Source organism: Gorilla gorilla, chromosome 8 (genome assembly GCF_029281585.2).
Source record: "Gorilla gorilla gorilla isolate KB3781 chromosome 8, NHGRI_mGorGor1-v2.1_pri, whole genome shotgun sequence".
Taxonomy (NCBI): Eukaryota; Metazoa; Chordata; class Mammalia; order Primates; family Hominidae; genus Gorilla; species Gorilla gorilla.
Genome location: NC_073232.2, coordinates 132,809,855 through 132,835,901, shown reverse-complemented (window position 1 = coordinate 132,835,901; position 26,047 = coordinate 132,809,855). Strand labels below are relative to the sequence as shown.

The window sequence follows — 26,047 nt, the reverse complement described above, 5'->3', positions numbered from 1 at the left end:
TGATGACACCTCATTATAGTTCTGAATAGCATTTCCCTCATAATTAGTGCTGTTAATATATCTGTTGGAGATTTGTAGCTTTCTTTAGGACAATGTCTATTCAGGTCTTTTGCTCGCTTTTTAATTGGGTTATTTGTCTTTTTGCTATTTAATTGCATGAGTTCTTCATATATTTTTGAGGTTAACCTCTTATTTGATACACAGTTTGCAAGTATTGCCTCCCATTTCAAGGTTGTCTTTTCATTTTGTTTATTGTTTCCTTTACTGTGCAAAAACATCAGTTTTTTTGTAATCCTACTTGTTTATTTTTGCCTTTTTTTTTTTTTTTGCCTGTGCTTTAGGTATCATATGCTAAAAAACCATTGCCAAGAAGACCAAAGTTGAGGATCTTATTTCCCTATGTTTTCTTCTAGGTGTTTGATGGTTTCAGGTTTTATGTTTAAATCCTTAATTCATTTTGAATTGATTTTTGTGTATGATATAAGATAAGGACCCAATTTCACTTGTTTTTGCATGTGGATATCCAATTTTCCCAATACCATTTATTGAACAGAGTACCTTTTCCCTCTGGTGTGTTGTTGGAGTCTTTGTCAAAAATTAGTTGACCCTATATGCACCAGTTTCCTTCTGGGCTTTCTATTCTATTCCATTGGTCTGTTTTTATGCCAGTATTATACTGTTTTTATTATTACAGTTTTATAATATAATTTGAAATCAGGAAGTGTTATGCCTCTAGCTTTCTTCTTCTTGCTCAAGACTGATTTACCTATCTGGGGTCTTCTGTCTTTTCATGCAAAACTTACGATTTTTTTTCTATTTCTGTGAAAAATGCCTAAATGCTTTTGGAATTTTGATAGAGATTGTATTGAACCTCTAGATTGCTTTGATAATATAAACATCTTGACAATATTGATTCTTCACAAGCATGAACTATCTTTCCATTTATTTGTGTCTTTAATTTCTTTCATCAATATTTTATAGATGTCCATTTCCCAAAAGATGTCCATTACAAAGGACACATGGTAATTTTGAATTTCTATTTTTGGAATGTCTTGAATGATCTCTAAACTCAAATTTGGAAGACTGTTACAAGTCAGTAATTTGAAACAGTAATAAAAGAAAACCACACAAAATAGCTGCTATCCAATCCCTTTATAATTTAAGTCCATTCCATCACCAAGGGTTAAGAACAAGAACTCTGTTATTAAAAGGTTTCACAATTGATGATCCCAGGGGGCTTTGCATCCACATGAAGTCACATCATGAAACAGGAAGAGATAAAATAAAAAACGAGGACATTTAATATTGGAAAAAAAGGCTCAAAATATCGAGAAGACATGCTAATCATAAATATGAATGTGCCTATGAACAGAGTTCCAAAATATATGAAGCAAACCCTCACAGAACTAAAAGGAGAAACAGACAAATCTACAATCATAGTTGAAGACTATCAAACTCTACTCTCAGTGACCGATAGAAAAAGACACACACACAAAAAACAAGGACCAAAAATCTCTGAACATCATCATCTTAAGTAATTGACACATGGAATGCAACACCCAACAGATGGAGAATAAATTTTCAGGTGTGCATAGAACATCCACCAAGATAAACTATACATTGAGCAATAAAACAAACCTCAATAAATGTCAAGAGAGTAAAATTTCATATGTTTTCTATTCACAATAAAACTAAAAATTTATAACATTAAGTAGGGAAGTCTTAAAAATTTGGAAAGTAAACAATCAACTCCTAAATAGCCCACAGATAAAGGAAATCACAAAGGAACGTAGAAAATGCTTGGACATAATAATAATACCACCACCACAGGTCTCATATTGTGGGGAAAATAGACTTCGCTAAAATAATCCAGGCATTCATTGCAAATGACAATAATAAGCTTTAGAATGCAAGGTGACTAGTACTGAGAATTTCTCTATTACCTAAATTCACTGGTCTCCAACAACAACAAAAAAATGAGACATGCAAAGAAACAGGAAAGTCTGATCACACACCAGGAGAAAAAGGAGGCAACAGAAACTGCCTGTGAGGGCCACCAGATGCCAGATTTAACAAAGACTTCAAAGTAGCCATTATAATTCTCTTCAGAGAACTAAAGGAAAGCACGCCTCAGGAAGGGATGGAAGGGATGATGACAATGTCTCATCAAATTAAGAATATCAATAAAGACACAAATTATAAAAGAGAACCAAATAGAAATTCTGGAATTGAAAAGTACAATAACTGAAGGGAAAAATTTACTAGAGGGCCTTAGCAGTAGATTGGAAACAAAGAATTAAGAATAGGCAAATTTAAGGTAGTCCGATAGCAATTTTCCAACCCAATAAACAGAAGGAAAAAAAGAAGAGAAATAAACAGTCTTACAGAAATATAGGACACATTTAAACATACCAATGTAGATGTAATGGAAGTACCTGAAGAAGTAATAAGACAGGAGGGGGAGCAGAAAAAAAAATATGCAAAGAAATAATGGCTGAAAACATCCTAAATTTGATGATAAACATTAATGTATACATCCTGGGAGCTCAATGAACTCCAAGTAGATAAACACAAAAAGATCCACATACAGATAAGTCATAATAAAAATGAGGAATGCCAAAGAAGGAAAAAATATGTAAAGCAACAAGAGAAAAAATGATTTGTCACTTACAAGGGAACCCTAATAAGATGAACAGCTCACTTCCCAACAGAAACAACTCCAGAAGAAAACAGAACAATAGACTCAAGGAAAAAAAAAAGTCAATCAAGAAAAAATCATTGTTCAAATATGTAGGCAAAATAAAGATGTTCCCAGAGAAACAAAAACTAAAAGTGAGAGAATTCATTGCTAGCAGACCCCCCTCACAAAAAATACTAAAGTCTTTAGACCACAAACAAGTGATCCCAGATAATTTGAAATTGTACACAAAAAACAAAGAACACCAATAAAGTTAATTATGTAATTATAAAAGACAGTATAAATGCATCTTTCTTCTCCTTTCTTAACTGATTTAAAAAGCAGTAATAAAGAACGATACATATGTAATTGCACTGTTGTTCCTACAACATATGGAAAGATAATATATTTGCTAATAGCAGCACAAAAGAAGTGGGTGGGAGCAAAGCCAGATTGGACTAAGGAAATGAAACCAGATGGTAACTCGAATCCACAGGAACAAATGAAAAGAACCAAATATGGTAAGAAGGTAAATATAACAAATTCTAGGAATATATATTTGCTCTCCTTTTTTCCCTCAGCTTCTTTAAAAGACATAAAGTGATATAAATAATAATTGTAACAACATATTATTGGGTTTGTAATATATAAAGATACAATATGTACAGTAATAACAGCATGAAAATAGGGAGGAGGCAAGAGAGCTATATAGGAAAAATGTGACCTTGGGTTAGGAAATTGTTTCTTAGATATTATGACAAAAGCACAGATAACAAAGGGGAAAAATAGATACATTTGACTACATCAAAATTTAAAGCTTTTTGCTGTAAACAATACCATCATGAGAGTAAAAATACGACCCACAGAATGGGAGAAGATATTTGCAAATCATATATTTGAGAATGGCCTTGTATCTACAATATGTAAAACCACACTTAAACTTCAATAATAAAAAGACACATAACCGGATTTAAAAATGGGCAAAGGATTTGCATAGAAAATTTTGCAGATAAGATATACGAACGGCCAATAAGCACATGAAAAGGTATTCAACCTAATTAGTCATTAGGGAAACATAAATCAAAATCATAATCAGATACCATTTCACACCAATTAGCATGGCTATAATAAAAAAGATGGAATATAACAAATGATGGCAAGGTTGTGGAAATATTAGATGTCAGTCTGTTGTCAGAATATAAAACGGGCAGTTGTAATGGAGCAGGTTGGCAGTTCCTCAAATTTATACCCAGAGTTACCATATGCCCATCAATTCCATTCTTAGTTATTATTACCTTCAGTGGCAAAAACCGCAATTACTTTCGCATCTATCTAATATATACCCAAAAGAAAACATATATCCACACAAAAACTTGTATACTATTTTTATGGCAGCACTATTCATAATAGCCAAAAGCTGGAAACAACCCAAATGTCCATCAAATGACTTAGATTCATGGATAAATAAAATGTGATCTATATCCACATAATAAAAGATTACTGAGCAATAAAAAATAAAGTACTAATACATGCTACATCATGAATCTTGAAAACATTATGCCAAGTGAAAGAAATCAGTCACGAATGACTATATATTGTATTATTTCATTTATATGAAATGTCCAGAATAGGCAAATTATAGAGACAGTAAGTAAATCAATGTTTGTTTAGGTCTGGGGATAGAGAAGGGTGGGGAGAGGTGGAGGGAGAGAGCTAATGGATTCAGGTTTTATTTTATGAGAGACAAAAATGTGAAATTAGATTGTGGTGATTGTGCAAATGCTGTGATACAATAGACAATATACTAAAAACATATACCATAAACCATTTTAAATGGGTGAACTGAATCATATGTGAAATTTATTTCAAATGAATTTATTTAAATAAAGATCTTATCTGATGTCAAGATCTAATATAATGCTATACTAATCAATATAGTGTGGTTCCATATGTTTATTGCAGCACTATTCACAATAGCAAAGACTTGGAACCAACCCAAATGCCCATCAATGATAGAATGGATAAACAAAATGTGGTACATATACACCATGGAATACTATGCAGCCATAAAAAAGATGAGTTCATGTCCTTTGCAGGGACATGGATGAAGCTGGAAACCATCATTCTTAGTAAACTAACACAGGAACAGAAAACCAAACACCACATGTTCCCACTCATAAGTGGGAGTTGAACAATGAGAACACATGGACACAGGGAGGGGAACATCACACACCAGGGCCTGTTGGGGGCGTAGGGGCTAGGGCTAGGGGAGGGATAGCATTAGGAGAAATACCTAATGTAGACGATGGGTTGTTGGGTGCAGCAAACCACCATGGCACGTGTATACCTATGTAACAAACCTGCATGTTCTGCACATGTATCCCAGAACTTAAAAGTATAAAATATGTATGTGTACATATGTATATATATGTGTGTGTGTGTAGTGTGTGTACACACATATATATGTGTAGTGTGTGTACATATATATATATATATGTACTGTGGTTCTTGAATAAGGATAGGAACACAGATTAATGAATTGTATGCAGAGTACAGAAGTAGATCCAAACTTACACAGTCTATTAATTTTTGCAAAGGCACCAAAGTAATTTGATAGTGAAAGGAAAGTCATCTCAACAAATGGTGCTGAATACATGAATACTGATATGAAAAAAATGAACTTCAAACTCTACCTCATACTATAAACAAAAATTAGAGAAAAGCCTAAATATAAAAGCCATAATGTTTTAAAGAAAACATATGAAGACAGATTTGTAACTTGAGGGCAGGAAAAGGTTTCTTAGGACACAGAGTGCAATAGCCATAAAAGAAGAAAGTAGTAAATTAAATTTAATCAAAATTAAAAGACGCTGCTCATCAAAAGACATCATTAAGAAAATAAAAGGCTGCCAGGCGCGGTGGCTCACGCCTGTAATCCCAGCACTTTGGGAGGCTGAGGCGGTCGGATCATGAGGTCAAGAGATCGAGACTATCCTGGCCAACACAGTGAATCCCCGTCTCTACTAAAAATACAAAAATTAGCTGGGCGTGGTGGCACGTGCCTGTAGTCCCAGCTACTTGGGAGGCTGAGGCAGAAGAATCACTTGAACCCAGGAGGTGGAGGTTGTAGTGAGCCAGAGGTTGCAGTGAGCCGAGATGGTGCCACTGCACTTCAGCCTGGCGACAAAGCAAGACTCCGTCTCAAAAAAAAAAAAAAAAAAAGAAAATGACAGGCATACATTTCTTCTTCTTTCTTCTATTGATAGAAGAAAATAGGCATGAAAAATTATCTGACAGAAGGCTTGCAAACAGAATATGGAGAAACTCCACCAATTAATATAGTAAGATAAGTGAACAGCCTGTATGCAAATGACAAGGTGCACAGCAACATTAGTCATCAGGGAAATGCAAATTACAACTACAGAGATACCACTATGCACCCACCAAAATGACTAAAATTGAAAAGAGTGATGACACCAAATGTCGGTGAAGACATGGAGTACTGGAATTTTCATAGATTGCCCATGAGAATGCCAACTGACACAAGCATTTAGTAAAAAGGCTGGATGGTTTCTTCCAATGTTAAACACAGACCTCACTTTTAACCAAGCAATGCCACTCATAGATACTTAGCCAAGATAAGTGACAACATATGTCCACTAAACAATTGCACACAAATGTTCAGGGCAGCTTTATTCACAACTGAACAAACTAGAACAACCTAAATGTTTAGCAAAGATAAGATGGATAAAGAACGTGTGTGATACTCATTATAGTGAAATACATTTCAACAATAAAAAAGAATACGTTACTGATGCTTAACATATATGGATTTCAAGACATACTAAGCCAAAGCTGTCAGACATAAAAGAGCACATACTATATGATTCCATTTCTAAGAAGTTCTAAAACAGGCAAAACTAATCTAAAGTTTAAAAAAGACAAAAAAAAAAAAAAAAAAAAACCCTGAACAGTGGCTGCATCATGGGGATGAAGATTGACTGGACATGGACATAAGAGAGATTTCGGTGTTATGGAAATATTCTGTATTGTGATAGGAATATGGGTTATACAGTATGTCCATTTGTAAAAACTGAATGGTTATGATTTATGCATTTTGATGCTAATTTTACCTTAAAATGCTAAAATAACTTTAAGAATCATTATCATTGAATGGTGGTGAGAAATGGGTAGAGAAGGACAGGATACAAGAAGGGCAGAATGCTGTACCCGCGGGGGATGAGGATTCACTAGACATTGCTGTCTTTCATATGCCTGAAATGTTGTATAATAAAAAGTTGAAAGAAAGAGGCATTGGATTTTTGTTTGTTTGTTTGTTTGAGACAGGTCTTGCTCTGTTGCCCAGGCTGGAGTGCAGAGGTGCAATCATAGCTCACTTGAGCCTCAAACTCACAGGTTCATGTGATCTTCCCACCTCCTAATAGCTAGGATTACAGGTATGTGCCACAATCCCTGGCTTCTTTTTAAAACATTTTTTTGTTTCTTTTATTATTTTTTGTTTTTTCTTTTTTACAATAGATCTCAGCAAAGGAGCTGCTCTGCTGCATACCAAAAAAATATTTTCTAGAGACATGGTCTTACTATGTTGTCAAGGCTGGTCTCGAACTCCTGGCCTAAAGTGGTCCTCCTACCTCAGCCTCCCATGGCACTGAGATTACAGACATGAGCCACTGTTTCTGGCTTTGCACTGGGTTTTCATTATAACCTTTAATCTGACTCTGATCTTTTTTTCATAGAAATCAAATAGTGAGCTATTTCTTTGAGAAAGAGTATTTTGAATTAATTAAACAGTATCCATTGCTAAAAATATTCTACTTATTCAGACCAGGAACTTGGAGAGTGGACGAATTTAACACAGTGATCAATTTCTTCCATATATTTGCCTAATTACCCTAGAACAGGCTTCCTCAGCCTGGACACTATTCACATTTGAGGCCAGATAATTCTTTGCCACAGAGGCTGTCCTGTGCCCTGCGGGATATTCAGCAGCATCCTTGACCTCTGTTCTCGAGATGCCAATAGCACCCCGTTACACATGCACGCACACTTGTGACAACCAAAAATGTCTCCAGACATTGCTAAATGTCCCCTGGGGGGTGCAAAACTGCCCAGTGGAGAACCACTGCCCTAGAACATGCATTCTCATATGCCCCCTGAGGAGATGAAAATTGGTTCCTGGGGAGATCTTAAAATCTTAGAAATTACAATTATTTAGGGAAAAAATCATTAGAAAAAAAACAAAACATGAGGGGCTCTTCCCTAGTATGCTGATGTCCCTTAACATGACTGTGAACCTAGATGCTTATATTTTTAAGACATAAACAGATATACAATATATCTGCAGCATTAACATTTTATGGTGGGGAATTATTTTAAAAAAATCTAAAAAGGCTCCATGGGGAGGAGGGAGTGATAAAAAACAAAACAAAACAAAACAAAACAAAACACAACAAGTTGAGAAACATTGCCCTCCAAAGAGGTCTGAGTCAGCTTTAAACAACCATTCCCTCCAGGGACTTGGCATGCACAAAGCAAGCCTCCCAGGATCTAGGGGGAGTCTTCCTTTATTTGGCAAAACAACTGTTGTTGCTTCCCAGAACCTCCGCAACTGTCTTGGAAGCTTGAGATGTAGGGTTATAAAAATTCAGGGAAAAAACCATGAGGGGATCTTGCCAAGTTCGCTGATACCCCTTGACATATCAGTGAACCTGGGAGCTTTCATTTGTAAGTTATAAGAGAAACCATACAAGTTGAGGTGACCTCAGACACATGGCCACCAATGTGTCCTGTTGGAACAAATGACCTAAGCAGCCCATGCCATTTTATACAATTCTTAAAGGAGAGTGGCGGCCGGGCGCAGTGGCTCACGCCTGTAATCCCAGCACTTTGGGAGGCCGAGGCGGGTGGATCACGAGGTCAGGAGATGGAGACCATCCTGGCTAACACGGTGAAACCCCGTCTCTACTAAAAATACAAAAAATTAGCCAGGCATGGTGGCAGGCGCCTGTAGTCCCAGCTACTTGGGAGGCGGAGGCAGGAGAACGGCGTGAACCCGGGAGGCGGAGCTTGCAGTGAGCCGAGATCTTGCCGCTGCACTCCAGCCTGGGCGACAGAGTGAGACTCCGCCTCAAAAAAAAAAAAAAAAAAAGAAAGAGAGTGCTATTTTTCAAATTTCCCATCTACCAGCAAAACCCCTTGACAGCAATTTCATTCCATTAAATGAAGCAAAACAAACAAATCTTGCAATTTCCTCTACTTTCCTGTTTCCTCTTTCTTTATGCACAGGCCTGCCCAACCACTCTAAGAACCAGCTGGTTTATAATAATGAATATTCATGCTCGATGGCATTAAACCTGGCATAGATGCATGCTATCATGTGATAATTTCTCAATTCATAGTTAAAACCTACTTAGATTCCTTCAGCAAAAGCAAACTCCCAGACACGCAGCCGGTAAAAGACCCTATAGTCTGTATCCTCCACCCTCAAGGACTCTGCTATCAATAGTAATAACACTGAGGCAAAGCAAGAACTCTCTAAAAAAAGATTCCTCTACAACGAATGCATTAGACCATCACGATGGTATCTGTGACTTTAAAATGATGCAGGAAGAAAGGAAAAACAGTGTGATCGGTAACCTTATGTGTCAACTTGGCTAGACTATGGTGGCCAGTTGTTCAGTTAAACACACACCAGCCTAGATGTTACTGTAAAGGTATTTTTAGCAGTGAGGAACGTTTGCAATCAATTGACTTTAAGTAAGAAATTATGGAGGGTATTATTTATTACCCTTTATATAATGTGAGGGGCCTCATCCAATCAGTTGAAGGCCTTAAGAGTAAAGATTGAGGTTTCCCATATAAGAAGGAGTTCTACCTCAAGACTGCAGCGTAGAAATCCTATCTGAGTTCCAGCCTGCTGGTCTGCATATTTGGGGGGTCAACAATGTAACATCAATTCTTACCTGAATTTCCAGCCTGCCACCCTGCCCTATAGATTTCAGACTTGCCAGCCACTACAATTTCATGAACCAATTCCCTAAAATAAATCAATCAATTGATTGATTGCTAAGATAGATACATGACTGATGATTGATTGATAGATAGGCAGACAGACAAATAGACAGGTAGACAGACAGACAGACATCCTACTGGTTTTGTTTCTCCAGAGAGCCCTCACTGATACAAACAAGAACACACATTCCATCTAGGAGCACCTGAACACCACACCACTCTATGAAGATGGGAAGCAGGTGGCAAAGTAGATACTGACTTGCAGAGCTGAAGACAGATCAATCTACACACCTGCAGAGGGTGGTGCTGATGAGAGGCAGCCCATTCACCAGGCAGGGCCCTGCAAAGCTTTGAAACTAAAGGCATCAGGTACTGCAGAAGGCAGGGGGTGAACTATGGGGCTAGAAACAGGCAAATAGGTGGAAAGTGCCGATAAAGAGAAGCTAAACTCTCCAGGTTTCCACCCCTCCTTCAAAGCCAGGAAACCATCCCCTTTCCAACTTTTGAGGAAGACAGAAGTTTTAACTATCTGAGGTTCTGGTTTTGGAAAAACAGATGAGTAGAGGGCATGCCTGAACAAACAGATGGAAAATAGGGAGATGATGTGAAAGACTAAGAACTGACCTGTGAGCACCTACGCCCTTCTGCACAGCTTCCAGAATGCCAGGTTCACATACACCAGGCAGGAGTATGAAGAGCCTCCTCTAGGGAATCAAACAGCCTCAAAGTAAAGGCCAGACGCTAACACTGGAGGTCAACCAATGAAAACCCAGCTCACACCAGTCACCCTCAGTGAAGCCCAATTAACAAGCCCTGCCCAATTAGCTTTATGATTCAACCTTAAATAACAACATACAGCAAAGGTATCAGATATTTAAGGAAAGCTAGATACAAAAACACACAAATAAAGGGAAGGCAGGGCACACATGAAACCTGCAAACAAAGCGGGGTAAGGGGTGATGTATCCATGAAAAGACAAAAAAAGGATGTTAATGATTTTTCTAATCAGAGTTCAAGAAAGAGCTCTTGGAAATTAAAAATATAAAAATCATAATAAAAATTCTATAGAACCTTTAGTAGATAAAAATTTTAAAGTCTCCCTGATGGATGAACAAAAAAGACAAAGAGATAGACAGTAGGAAAGAAGAGATACTAAAAAGATCAGTCCAGGAGACTCAACATCTGCCTAATACAGTTCCAAGGAGAAGAAACGGGGAATACAAAGGTGAGGCACACGAAGTTCCAGATTAAAAAGACCTACAGAGTTAGCAGAACGATAAATACCAAAAACAAATCCCAGTAAGGTACATCATTGTGGACTTTAGATGGTGAGACACAGAGAAAGGACCATAAAAGGTTCCAAAGAAAGAAAGAAAAACAAAGCAAAGGAAAGGAATGCAGTCAGACTTCTCAAGCACAGTGTGAACTGGAATCCTGCATGGAAATGATTTTCCTCCTAGAATTCTACATGCAGCTAAAGAATAGTAAACATCTCAAAACATGTAACTTGTATGTACTCATTTATGGGAAACTACAAGATAAAGGGCTTTTCCTCCCTGGAGGCTTTCCCTGTCCCCTGATTGGAATTCTCAGCTCCCCAATCCCAGAGTGTGGTGTTCAACCACTTAGTGTTTGCCTTCATCCTGGAGGAAAACGTGGGCCATGTCTGATCACCCTGTACTCTCCCCAAGGGCTCATCCTGGTACATACCTAACGGAAAGAACTCAAGAAGCATCTGTTGAATCTTCATCAGCCAGGCATACCTTTTAGGCTTTCTCTGTCTTTTAAAAAATGTATTCCACAAGCAACAACTGCCCCTTTTTATACTGTAATAGAGTTTTAAAATGTTTAAAATTGAAACATTCATGTGCACAATTTGAGTGCACTGGTCTTGCTTTAGTAAAGCTTTTTAACACTATCTGTTTGGAGCATGGGCGACTGCAAGGTTAGTAAATTTTCTCTGTAAAGGGCCAGATAATAAATATTTTCAGTTTTGTGGGCCATGTTTCTCTTCTGCAACTCCTCAACATGGCCATTGTAAAGTGAAAGAGGCCATAGACAACATGGAAATGAACAGGCATCTCTGTGTTCCTGTAAAACTCTACCTACAAAAGCTAGCAGCCACTGGACTTGGTCCACATGCTGTCATTCGCTGACACCTGGACGAGAGTATTGCTTTATTTATTCCCACCATTTTCACAGGAAAGAAGTTTCTTAATACCTCGACTTAGCATTAATAATTTGTTTTTTCTATTTTTCTCTCTTATATCTATCCTCTCTCTGGAAGTTGAATCAGTACTCAATAAAAAATCGGGATTATGCTCTGAGAGAAAAATTCTCTTTTCAGAATATCGCTGCTTTAAGCACTATGGGAAGGTACACTGCCTTTCTCCACTTTAAAGCCTAAGCTTCTTTTAGGTTGGATGAAAATCACTTGCTCTTTGAAATTGTGGTCTCTGCTTTTCCAATCAAGGGTGGCTTAGGCTGCCTTACAGAGCAAGCCCCATAAAAACGCTGCCATGGGGAAATGCTGTTTGCTGAGAGTTTGACACAAAAGCCCTTCAGACAAGCGTTGTTTGGCTGCTTATGGTAGATTAAGAACAAGATCCTTTGTTTCCAAAAGAAATCAATGTTTGTTCTTAAGTTCAAAGAAAACCAACTGTTCTAAGGACGATATGAGGACCTGGACTTCATTCCAGCCGCCAATTATCTGCAAACACAGCAGAAGCAAAACCCATGTCTACCTAGCATGGAGAATTAGTCTTAGGAGATCCCTCAGTCCAGAACTCCCCTGCCCAGTCACTCAAGTCCAGCCTATGAAATTGATTTTTTAAGGAAAGAAAAGAGTGTTTATATCAAAATGGGAGTCCACTTAGGTCACCCCCTCTGAGGAGCAGTCACATCAACTATTAGGCTTCTTATTAGCTACTAAGAAATCCAGAAAGCAGCACCGGTGGTTTTTCTAAGTGGATATGGCACTCCCTTCAAGACAATCACTAACCTGTCATTTAAAAAAAGGAGAAAATAAATGAAAATACCATCATCAAAGCCTACAGACTGGGTAGAATTCCATGTCTGCCAGGTAGTAAAAATGGGTAACATTTTAAGCAGCATCATAAGCAAGGGATATAATTGCCTCTGTCAAAAAGCTTGTCTAGCACAGATCAGATGTCAGCCACCCATTTGACAAGGCAGCCGAAAGCCAGCCATGTCGGAAAATGCTTCCTGCTGGTTGGAGGGGAGGGTGTGCATCTAAAATCGACATCTTTTTGGGGTCCAGCTTCTAACCTCTGAGGTCCAGTAGTCTGACAGCTTGAGATATTCACATGACAGCTATTTCGTTCCCAAGTTCAAATGCAACAGTAGACAGTAAATTGTGCTACAGTCCCCTACCAACCATTCTGGAAGCCCGTATTAAGGTATTCCTTAGAATTTCACTTCTTAGGTGCTTTTAATTTCTGAAGCCCCTTAAGATTCAGCACCAAGTCTTTGGGAGGACAGAAAGTGACAGGAGGGAGAAGGGAGGAATGAAAGAAGGAAGAGAAGAAAAGGAGAAGAGAACAAAGGGAGAAAAAATCTAAGAGAACTTGAGTGACCCTACCAGGAGAGAGATGGAGAGCAGATGGGAGCTGATCCCAGGTGAATACTATTCCAGGTACCTCTAAACAATGCCAGCATGGGACTCCCTGGCAACAAGGAGACAAAAAATCAATACAGCAGGAATTCCTCCAGCTGGTAACTACAAGGCCTCCAAAACAGGTGCTCACTTAAAATGGGACTGCCTAGAGGAAAAAAACATGTTTAGAGAGGAAGCAACTCCAAATGGGTGTTCTGCCTTAAGTCACAGGAATGGCTAGAGCCTACAAGAATTTTGAGCTTTTTTTTTTCTTTTCTTGAGATGGAGTCTCACTCTGTTGCCAGGCTGGAGTGCACTGGCACAATCTTAGGTCACTGTAACCTCTGACTCCCTGGTTCAAGCTGTTTTCCTGCCTCAGCCTCCTGAGTAGCTGGGATTACAGGCATGCACCACCAACCCCAGCTAATTTTTGTGTGTGTGTTTTTAGTAGAGATGGGGTTTCACCATGTTGGCCAGGATGGTCTTCATCTCCTGAACTCGTGATCCGCCCGCCTTGGGCTCCCAAAGTGTTGGGATTACAGGCGTGAGCCACTGCACCTGGCCGATCCTTTCTTTTATAAGGACACCTACCACTGGGCTTAGGGCTCACCCTAAATCCAGAATGATCTCATCTCGAGATCTGAACTTAATTGCATCTGCCAAGATCCTTTTACTTTTCCTTTTTCTTTTTTGGCACGTAAAACAGCGTTCATTATTTCAAATAAAAATATACATAGCAAAAGGATTACGACAGTCAAACAAGTTACCATATCCATCTCATCACATGGTTACTTTATTTTTTGTGATGACAGCACCTGAAATCTACTGTCTTAGCAAATTTCTAGTCTACAATGTCATATTATTATCAACCAAGACACTTTTTCCAAATAAGGTTCACACTCACACGTTCCAGGGGCTGGGACTTAAACGTATCTGTTTGGAGGCAACTACTCAACTCATCACAGTTTCCAACAAACTAGAGAAGAAAATTCGTTATTTACTTAAATAAACATGGACTGTAAATGTTTTGTTGTATTTGATCATTGAAAGTCCCAAGACAGCAGGAATTCCTCCAGCTGGTACCTACAGCTATTCCTGTCAGAGCTGGTGTCCTTAGACAAGTTACCAAGCCTGCCTGATCCTCAGTGACCTTATGTGTAAAACTGGGACAATCCCCCACCTGGTAGGTTGTTGTGCAAGTTGACGGTGATTCATTTAGAGTGTCTGCTCCCAGCTAATGTCTCGTTGACAGGCCCTAGGCTTCAACAGCTCTGAGCAACATGTTCAACAGCCACTCCCCAGGAAACAGCGTTCAGTTATTTCTTGATTCAGCCATTAGTAGGATGTGTCTCGGGTATTTAGGGAAAAAAGAAACTAAAATAGCAGGCTTGCTAAAGGTAAATAATAATCAGACTCGTGGGACAATTAAGGACTTGGCATCACGAGAAGAGCCTGTCCTATTCAAGATGGTCACCTGTGACCACAGTTCTCCAATTATCCCAGGAATCATCAACTTAAATACACCATCTGTCACTACCTGAGCACTCCCCAGGACACAAGCTGCATCTTATTTATCTTTGCATCCCCCATGCAATATGAACTGATGAATGGATGATGGCACAAGCCAGAATGCTCAGGAAACTTCAGCTCTGATAATCAATAATCATGTAGATAACTACTGTTTACTGAAAGTCACAATACTAAGCGCTTTACATATACTGCATGGATTAAATAAGATAATTTATGTTGCCATTTTGGCATAGCTGCTGCTCCAGAAATGTGAGCGATCATCACCACTTATTTTAATCCTCATTCCAACCAATAATGGAGGCATTCTTATTCCCATGTTACACAGCAGGAACTGAGGCACAGGGAGGTGAAGTCACAGAGCTAATACCTGGCAGAGCCAGGGTTTGTTAGACTTCAAAGACCTGTCTCCTTTTCAGCTACATTGCATGGCTTCTGATTCACAATATTAAGTCTTTGTTTTAAGGTGTTCACACATCTATAGTCAGACTATAAACTGGAGGCATGGGGGAACGTATATGTATATACATGTAACATATGTATGTATATGTATATATGTATACATATGTGCTATATATTTGTGTACACACACACGCAACACCTGAATTGAAGAAGTAAACTAGAGAGAACAATGACCTAAACAATGGAGGGTCCCAGGGAGCGTAGAGAATTCCCTTGTCCTAAATCGTACTGTGCAGGGGTAAAGTATCACATGTTATGCTCTGCCAAGCTCATGAAAGCAACACATGCAATGTTTTATAAGCTCCAGAGCCTCATCCTGGGCATATTACTTCCTGTTGAATAATCTTGTTTCTAAGTCAAACGCCATATGAACTGCACTTAACATTCCTGTACCAGTGCTTTTCTCTGCACCTAAATTCCCAAAGACAGTGAGCAGGAAACATGACTGGGGGCATTAAGAGAATCCCAGCCATGAACTTACAGGAGGAATGGATGCTGGGGAAGCTTTTGCGGCCCTCGGACACCAGATCGGGGTCACCTGTGCAATGCATTTCCGAGTTCATCACTCCATCTGGAAAGCAGCGGTAAAAGAAATCGGGGCGAGGTCTACAAAAGACACCATGGACATTTTCAATATAAAATGCTGCCATCACAAATGACCCCAAGCTGACCCCCCCAACTCCCCACTGCCCCCAGCTCTTTCCTCAGCCCCCTTGGCTGTCAACACTGGAGCTCCTCACAGAATACTCTAGACACAGCCGTTTGGGAAAAAGCTCAGGTTTTGGTGTCAGAGAAATCTGAGTTGGCGCTCCCATGTACCACTTACTCACTTTATGACCTTGGGAAGGTCACTTGGTCTCCCCCAGCTTCAGTTTCCACATCTGTAGAAGGGGGAAATCAATACTGACCCAAAGCTGAGGTCCTGAGGATAGAGTGACATGACTTACAGGAGGCACCTAAGCAGTGTCCTCTGGCCCAAGTTCCTTGTTTGATAGGTGTGAAAAGGAAGGCTTCATGCCATCTGTGGACTAGAAGTTACTTCCTGTCTTGATCTACTGCTCTATTGTTGGATATTGGCATGGATTGCTCAAATGCCAACCCATAGGTCTCATCCTGAAGAGAACGATAAATAAGTAATCCTATTAATCTACCACTCTACTGCTTGATCTATTTCAGAGGTTGCCTCTGGGATCCAAGACTCCAGGCTCCTCGTGTCCGTATATCCTGAATTTGGGTGGCCACTTGCCCTTCCTGAAATGGCAGGCCTCACCTGGCCTCACTGAGAGACCTTGAACACTCAGCTCCATGATGCAGAAGACACAGTGCCCCAGGTTGGCCTCTCTGGTCTAGGACATGGGAAAGAGATCTCTAGAGGCACATAGGGGTGGCCCTGGGCCTGAAGTCGAGCCTCCTGCAGCAATCACAGCTGCAGGAAGTCCTGAGTGCTTACTGGGCTTCAGTCACAGTGCTAAGCTCCACACACCCGCTGTGCCATATAATCCTTAGGAGAACCCTGAGGCAGCGCCTGGAGCTGTCTGTATTTTACAGGTGCAAAAATGAAGGCTCTTCATTGCTCAAGGTCACACACATCCCGTAAGTGGCAAGGACAAGCTTTGAACACCAGCGCCTGGATCTTCATGCTGACACACTTCACCCCATGCTTTACTGCCTCACTCGAATGAGGGTCCTCACACAGGTGGGTGATGGCCTATCACCTCACATTCATACTCAACTAATATTCACTGAGCACGTACCACGGGTGAAGCTTAGCTAATGTTGGAAACACAGCGCCTGCTTTCTGAGCACTCCAGGTCACAGTCCTGATCACTGGTCCTTCAGCTCTGCAACTCCAGTAGGGCCTAAGCAGTCTACCAGAACAGCTGGGGTACTGTCTCTCTGGTACTCAGCCAGTGTTTCTCCAAGTATGGATGTCCACCTAATGCACCAGAACCTCAGAGGGGCGAGGCCTGAGAGTAAGCACTGGTCAGGGCACACAAAGTTAAGGGAACACAGCAGCAACAGGCCATGTACTGCCTGATTTTTATCTATCTCCTGCCCCCTCAGTCCCTGGCCTGCATCCAGTAGACAAAATAAATACTAACATTCTGAGAGGGAATCTAGTGTGTCCCAGGCCAACAGCCAGCTAGAGTTAGTTAGGTCTTAAATTCAGATGTTTTGACTGCTCATGTCTGTAGAGACCAGCTCTTCACCAGAGCAGTCAGAAGAGAAGGAAAGATACATGGAAAACAGAAATCATTTCTCAGGGGCAGTAAGAGAAATATGCCATAAGCCAAGGCTCAAATGCCAATCCATATGTCTCATCCTGAAGAGAATGATAAGTAAGTAATCCTACTTATTTATTAGAGGCCAAAACTGACAAGTGAGTGGGTGTCAGGGGAGGCCCTGGGCTGGCAGGGGAAGAATCTGAAAACGCCAGCAGTAAGCTTTGTCCCACAAGAAAGTGCGGTCAGTGGGCACTTCCTTGCTAGTGATCTGCTTTCTAAAATAGTGAGTTTGTAATTCAAAGGAAAGATCTGTGCTAAGGATGGAAAGCTCAGAAGGACAACAATTTAAGGGAGAACTAGATGAGCTCAAATCTGTCCCATGCAGTGTCCTCTGGCCCAGCTTCCTATATAGATGACCTTGATAGTCTAAGTCACCATTTCATTCTTCTTGGAACTTACCTTCCCACTATTAATTTAATAGTGTTTGTGCAGACTCCATTCAAAGCAAGAGCCAAGGACACCGCTACAAAACAAAACCAACAGACAGAAAAATAGCAAGCTGGCTCTTAAATCAAAATAATCATCATCATTATCATCATCATCACTGTTACATTATAATACTATTTAATGACCAGAGAAATATGAACGAATACTTTGAAAACAGAGATACGTTTGGGTTGCTAGAGAGCAAAATATAATTATGCCAGGACTTTGGAGAGTGACTCATAAAATTCTAGGCCCCTGTGACATGAAATTTATCTCTCCTCCTTGACTGAAATTTTCACAATCACAGAAGAGCTTATCTATCATTTTCTGGCCTGATATGAACAGATTTAATACCACAGCATGTAGAATTTCTTTTACTGGTAGCAAGAAACATAACTTTTTTTATTTCCTCCTGGCAACCTTCTCAGACATAATTCTAATCAGAGCAGCTGCTGGAATCCTACTGCAGAAAAGGACATTCCCACTCAGCAATTATCTCATTATTGACCCATCACCGGCCGACAGCTGTCCATTTGTTATCAAACAAATCACTGTTTCTGCAAAGGTGCAGAGTCCAAAAGCCTCACTGGCTTTGGAGAAGGTCTGCCCAGGCGGTGCTTTTTGCCATCTAAAACAGCAAGAACTTCTGGGATACATTATTTAACCATACAGAGCACAGGGACTTTCTCCAAACAGTTTGGGAAGACTTTGCCAGATGCAGTACAGATTGTCCCAAAGGCGGCAGGTAACATGAGTCACAGAGCTTTCACTGCAAAATCTTGTACTTCTCTCCTGTGGTTTATCGAGAGTGCGTAAAAGGCAGAGTCATCACCATCAATGTGATAGAAGGTCAAATGCCTCACAGAAGCAATACAAACCTATTGATGCCCCATCCACTGCTTTGTTGAATAATAAAGCATGTGAGCTACCATTTCCCTTTGGCAAATATTAACTGTTCAATACTAGCTGAGATTTATATAAGAATATAGCAGTGAATGGGGGCATTTTCGGGAAGGAGCTGCCTAGGGCAATTCACGGCCCATCGAGAGAGACAAACGTGTTGTTCTATGAGCAGAAAGTACTGTGGAATGGCCAACATGGTCACTAAGAGTACAAGCCACAGAGATGGGAACACAACCCACCTGCTTTTAACAAGTTGTCCGAAGCAGAGAGAATGGGAGGGACACATTCAAATGAACATCTTTGTCAAAGGGAAACAAATCACCTAAGTGTGAGATGGGGGCAACTGGCCATATCTGAGTGTGGCAGAAAGGAGGGACAGGCCACAGACTTGGAGGGCAGAGTGTGAATCAGCCGCACAGCACTGCCATTAAAACACTGAGCATGCAATGGGGGTGCAGAAATTGGAACTGAATATGAGGGAACTTGGAAAGATCCACTGATTGCATTCTGAACACACAGATCCTTCCTTCCTCAAATGCCAGCTTCCCTTCTCTCTGGCAAGCTCAGAGCACTGTGGAGAGGCCTGTCTCCAAGAGGGGAGAGCAAATTCTCTGGGATATCTTTGCCATATTCTCTCCACAAACCCTGATAATTAACAGGTTGTGAGATTGCCGCAAAATTACTGTGGTCTTTTCTCTGTTCGGGCTGGCCTGCCACGCTCACTGCTGTGTTTTCCCAGTGGGGCTGAACTCATTATCATCCTGGTCCTAGCATGGCCTCTCTGGGAACAAGCATCCCTAGCCAATTCCCTATCGCCCCACGTAAATCTTGGTGAACTTCATACACAGCCACATGGATCACTTCCCCAGCCTCTGAGCCTGGTGGGCTTATCGCAGCACAGAACTGTTCTTTAAAAAGTCTGAAATAGCTGAGCTGGAAAATGTATGGATATGATATAACCACCTACAGTTGGCAACTTTCCTGTCTAATCCAAACACCTGAAGGAAACAGAAAGGTAGGAAGCTGGTGATGATATTTAACATGGAGGTCATTTCAGCATTCTAGAAGGAACCCAAACTGCTTAATATTTTTACTGGAATAGCACAACCCTCTGGGGATCATTGCAGGAGCCCCTCATTGATACCAGAGAGAAGGCTGTGCTGGGATCAGACCCATGAAAGGCTGGACAAACAGGAAAATAAATGGCCCCCATCAGGAATACTTGTTCATTAGCAATAACCCAGTGGGTCTGATTCATAAGGGCTGTTCTCTTTTTACAGCATCCCACAGCACTGTGGGTTTCAGAGAAGAGTCAAAAAGACAAACCATACTGTGTCTGATAAAAAATCTCAAAGCAACATGTCCCGTGAGTCGGCTTGTAAGCAGCCTGTACTCAGGACGCTACTGGTTATAAGCATTCCAGGAGATTAGAGGGCTTTTGTTGTTACTTTTGTTGTTGTAGGAAATTCAGCACTATCGTGCTTTTATAAGAGGGTTCTCTATTATACAGACCTGACTGTTCTGCAGCCTGAATTCCTAAAAGCCCAATGCTGCATGGGGCAAACCTCACTCCTCTCATCCAATGCCAGATGCACAAACATGGCCACTGTTTACCTGGAGATGAGGGAAGCACTTGGGATCCGGGTTTGGAAGCCTGGGTTAAAGTCTGCTGAAGACATCTGAGTAAAGAAGCATGCTGAGAACTAAACCTCCTGGTCGATAGAGTCCTGAATTCCAGACAACACTGGAAAATCTACACCCTGTTTTCTGTCCTTGGCTTCTAAAGATCACCCACTCCCACCCGCTACTTCCAAGGCTTCCTAAAAATAGTGATTGAAAAAAAAACCTCTACACACAATGGGAGGCTGTTCATCATTTTTATATGGCAGGCTCTCATTTATTTAGGCAAACAGAACATCCAATAATTCCACCTTCTCTGTTAACGTATAGGAGACAGAGTATGATGTTCAATTTTGAAATGTCACCCTAAGGGAGATTTAGCTGAGAATGAAAAGTCTGGAGAAGGCAACTGTGAGCTACTTACTGCTGTGACAGCAGCCCACTCCAAAAGCCAGCCGTCAGTGAGAACCATAACCATGAAAGACAGTTCTCACCCACAGTCACTTATCTTGAGACTCCATGCCAGGGGAGCCACTAGAATAAAGAATGAACTAAAGGGATTTCCAAATGAACTGAGGGGGCTCCCAACAGCACTTTTTGGAGACTATGGTGATATCCATCCAAACACTGCCCGGCCACTCAAGCCATGTGTGGAGGCACACCTATCTGAATCCTTGGAGAATGTGACCTTTTTCCACCTCAGCTGAGGAGACTGAAACCTGTGACCAAAAGTCCAAGCCACACAAGGGCAGCCTGCGGTACACACCTGACCTGAGGGAGGGCATTGACAGGCTGGCCAGGGACTCATGGCTTTTGTGTCCAGGCTGGAGAAATGAGCTGAGCCAGAGACTCTGTCTAGGAAGTCTGGACCAAGAAACACAGTGAAGCTTGGTGGGTGGGCACCGAAGTTGAACAGGCAGACAGATTTGTGGCAGAAATCACCACCACTGCAAGCCCAAGCCTCACATAAACCAGACATGGGGCAGCAGAAACAAAGTTGAGGCGGAGGAATCAGGCTGGGAGTGTGAGGAGAAGAGGAAGGCACATTGCAGTGGTCATGAGCCAAGAGGGAGGTCTCCCCTCCTGATGGCCCAGCTCCCCATTCCAGTCCCTGTGAGGTGCCTCTGAACTTTTCCCCCTTTTTCTTGGATGTCTGTGAGATTGCTTATCAGAGCCCTGTAATTAAACCCCTAATTTATTTGAGCTAATTTGAGAGGGATTCTGTTCCTTTCAAGTAGATAAGGCCTAACAGGAGCCTGGTTATATAGGAAGCGTTCTCTGTGCTGCTTTAGGGCAGGAGCTGCTGCTTGTCCCACACTCCCTAGATGCAGCTCTCACACTCACTCCCTTACCATGGAAAAGGGAGGATCATATTTTGCTACATTTTCATTTCCCCAAAGCCCAATAATTAACAAACATACCCCTAAGTGAAGGCTCTCATTTTCCAGACTTACTATCACATTGAATGGTAAGTCCATATAACACACCAAAAACAAAATTTGGGCTGAGGATTTGGGTAACTTTCAGGTGACGTGTCAAAAAAAGAAAAAATCAACCTGATTTGGTTTTTCTCACGGTCAAAAAGCTGAAACCCTGGCTACAGGTTAATTTATTTTGTTTGCTAAACAAGCCAAGTCGTTTTGTCTAACTCTTAATGCTGTCATTTACTCAGGATTTGATTATCATGAAGACCAGAAAAACGCATTTAATCCTGAAATGTCAAACTCTTGTCGCATGCAGACATGGCTCGGCTTGGGAAGACTTTATAACAATGATGTTATAATCAATGACAAAGATCATAGCACTCTTCACATAATAATGAACACTTAACTACCAAAATATCTTCAAACTTAAGATGAGTTATAGAGCTTGTTTGTAATATCTATTTTATTTTACACTCGCATTTGCCTATTATTGCTTCTAGCCAACAGTGTTTGGTCGAGGAGTCTGTGGTTGATTTCTGAATTGCCCATAATGTGGGTCTATTAGACAAAAATGTGAGAGTGGACAGTTGGAGGCAACAAAGTTTTAGATTTACTTTGCCTTACTGCCAAGAGCTACCCGGAGTCTGCGCCTGAGCAGCACAGCTCTCTGGTGTGTACGGGGTGTTACGAGCATTCAGCACAACGGACAGCGACAGTGGGCGGTGTCTGAACATCCTTCATTTAGGACCGCACATTGGCTCTTCTTTGGGCTTAAAGTTTATCTTTATCTTATCTTGTTCCTCCCCAGCTTAATTTGACCAAAAGAAAAAAATCAGTTGGGTGTAACTGAGATTTCTTAAATGTGATCATCTAATTAAGGTCAGCCCCATTCCCTAAAGCAGGAACTGTGAATACTCTACCTAAGAAGGCTTCCTTAATTTCAGTCTTGTCTGTTCGCCGGATAATTTTCACCACACAAATAACAGCCAGGGGTGTGAGGAAAGAAATTGCCTGGAAGAAATAACAAACAATCCCTTATGAGGACATCAGTTTGCTATCAGAAGGGCTGATTGATAATTAGTTCCCGTTAGTTTCATTTAGACTCCCTGGTTGAATAATCTTACTGAACTCCTGACCTCAAACAAACAAACAAAAAAAAAGGATGATGTATGTCTGTGTTTAGAGACTACACAGACTTTAAAAATGGAAGATCTGATTGTAGGTTATAATTGATTTGTAATTGCTGAGAGCCATGTTTAAAGCAGTGACTTTTTAAATGGAAAAGAATAGTCTATAATTACGATGAATCATGTCTGCCAGTAATTCCCCTCATGCTCTCCTCTGTGGAAGGGTGAAGAACCCTTGGCCTCCAACTCCTATCTCTCTGGAAACACGAGTGCATTTGAGACTCACTTAGAGTCAATCAATTCATTTTCTTTTGGTGTTCTTTTGTTGAATATTTATCTCTTCTGCAAACCAGAGTTTAGTCCGTTTGTATAAAGACTCTCCTTTTCCTTCCTCTATCCCCTTTCCTCCACATAGATGCTCAACTCAGACTTAATGAGTTAAACTGGTGGGATTCAGATGCAGCCAACACTCATTACAAAACCTACTGTGAGGTGGAAACCATGGTACTGGTGGTACCATCAAGTCCAGGAGCCTCTTACATCCTCATGATAACACTGTGACTGCCTCCTCCAGGCTTGAGGACTAGGTGATGTGCCTGGGAACAATCAACTGGAGAGGGGCGAGGCTAGGATTTGGGGAAAAGGTTTCCATTCCCACATTGAGTCTTTATTCCAGCTTTCCATAATTAGTAAATTGTTTACCTTCCACCAACCATATAAAAGGCATTTTTTGTTGCTTCTTCATGACTATAACATCTCAGGACAACAATATCAGAAGAGACTGAACATCTCACAAATCCAGAATTGGCCTAGCAGTCAGTGGTGGGAGGGCTGGGGTGTAACTGTTGACCAATAGTGTTCATAATTCTGGAAATCTCTCTCTCTGCTCTAGTAAGACATCACTTTTTGGAGAGGGGTTTCCTGATGGAACTAAGGCATGGCTGGAATATGCTCTGCTTTTTTAAATGTATTTTTTATTTTTTTAGATAGAGTCTCACTCTGTCACCAGGCTGGAGTGCAGTGGAGTGATCTCCGCTCACTGCAACCTCCACCTCCCGGGTTCAAGCAATTCTCCTGCCTCAGCCTCCTGAGTAGCTGGGACTACAGGTGCACACCACCACGCCCAGCTACTTTTTGTATTTTTAGCAGAGATGGGGTCTCACCATGTTGGCCAAGAGCTCTTCTTTTAGAAAAACAGAATTCAACCAAATGAATGCAGGCTTAGATGCTCCACACCCTGACTACAACCAGACTGCTAGAGCTCAAATTATCTCGGGGACTCCTCTTTGGGAACTGTCTTCAGAGGCCATTTGTATGAGACATGAAAAAAGCCCTCTCCTTACCTGCTACCATTTCTTTCTGACCAGAAGTGGTAGTAACCAGTTTGATGATTCAGCTGTGGCCCTGAATGACTTGGACTGTTTAAAAGTCAAATAAGCAAGTCTTGCCACCATGGAGGGTATTCAGGTGCTAAAGGGCAGATGCACTAGAGGAGATTCAGAACTGCTACAGAGAAAGCAGAGGATTCCCCTGGGGGCTATTCAGAAGGGCAACACTCCTGAGTTAAGAGGTCCAGTAAGTCTGTGCCATAAATTATTGGGCAGCTCTCACACCTAAATAACCACACGGCTTGTTAAAGTACTGATTTCCTCAAACATGCTTATACAGCTGGTCTGGAAATGTATATATATATATATATTTTTTTTTTTTTTTTTTGAGACAGAGTCTCACTCTGTCACCCAGGCTGGAGTGCAGTGGTGCAATCTTGGCTCACTGCAAGCTCTGCCTCCTGGGTTCACACCATTCTCCTGCCTCAGCCTCCCAAATAGCTGGGACTACAGGCGCCCGCCACCACGCCCAGCTAAGTTTTTGTACTTTTTTAGTAGAGATGGGGTTTCACCGTGTTAGCCAGGATGGTCCCTATCTCCTGACCTCACGATCTGCCACCTCGGCCTCCCAAAGTGCTGGGATTACAGGCGTGAGCCACCGCACCTGGCCTGGAAATGTACATTTTTAACAATATCTCAAATGGTACTGACGCTGATGATTGAGAATTATGCCTTAGACTTTTGTCTCATGCATTTAGTCCTTAAAGAACAAGAATTGAAGCACCACTTACTAAAGTCCAATGTTATGGTCAAGGTCAAAGAAGTCCTTGTTTCTCCAAATCCAAACATGAAGGCTACCAGCTTACCTTCCTGTTTTCTGTCCCTTTAAGCACTGCATACAGACCAGGCAATGTGCTCCCAAATAGGAGAAAGCAACTCACTAAATAGTGGATGACCCAGTAATGATACTACCAAGTCAGTGTTTACATAGGAGAACAACATGGTTTTGAAGGAAACATTTCAAGGCAATCCCAGCTGGTATAATCTAAGGTTAGGCAACAATGAAACCCCAGAAAAAAGTATGAGTTGGGACGACTTTCCCAGTGAGGCTTCCAAAGGAAATTCCAGAGCAGAAAGTCACTGCCCACATAGGAGATGTGGGTGCCAGGTGGGAGGCGCTCAGGATCAAGGCCAGGTGTGCAGGCTGAAGAATTCATTAGAGCTGCCCAATGACTCCAAGCTCATGGCCTGATGGCCCAGCGGTCTCCTTTAGAACTGCTCCCTGCCTCAACTTGCCTGTTCCTAATTGGACCCTCACCCCCACTTCCCTGACAAGGCTGGACTTAATTTAACTCATGCTGCAAATTTCCTAGGTAGATGCATATTGGTATCTTTTCTAGGACCACTATCAACTGCTCTTGAGCCAATGCTAAGCACCTAGGAGGGCCCAAGGCTCCCCACATCAAGGGCTTCCCAGGCAAGGGAATGCAGCCTTCAAAATGCCATGGTTCCCACCCCAGAGTTGCTGCAGCAGAGGTGTCTGTGTGATTGCAAGATGTAGCTTGTTTCCTCCTCTCATCCTAAAAGCAATGGGACCTGGTGTCTCATTCTTCTCCTGGA

At 41.2% G+C, this 26,047-nt stretch overlaps 1 protein-coding gene across 5 annotated transcripts in view; it reads right to left on the bottom strand.

Moving 5' to 3' along the window:
• Positions 1-26,047, bottom strand: part of PLPP4 (phospholipid phosphatase 4) — a 131,761-nt gene that overhangs the window by 52,351 nt on the left and 53,363 nt on the right. The window contains exons 3-5 of one of the 5 annotated variants that reach the window (XM_031015263.3): positions 22,893-22,983; positions 17,999-18,062; positions 15,796-15,920 (exon numbers count right to left, since the gene is read on the bottom strand). The exons of 1 other annotated variant lie outside the window; for it this stretch is intronic. In XM_031015263.3, the coding sequence (XP_030871123.1) occupies positions 15,796-15,920; positions 17,999-18,062; positions 22,893-22,983 (280 nt within the window). The remainder of the gene's footprint in view (positions 1-15,795; positions 15,921-17,998; positions 18,063-22,892; positions 22,984-26,047) is intronic. 3 more of the 5 variants (XM_055353236.2, XM_055353237.2, XM_031015265.3) reach the window with 3 other exon arrangements.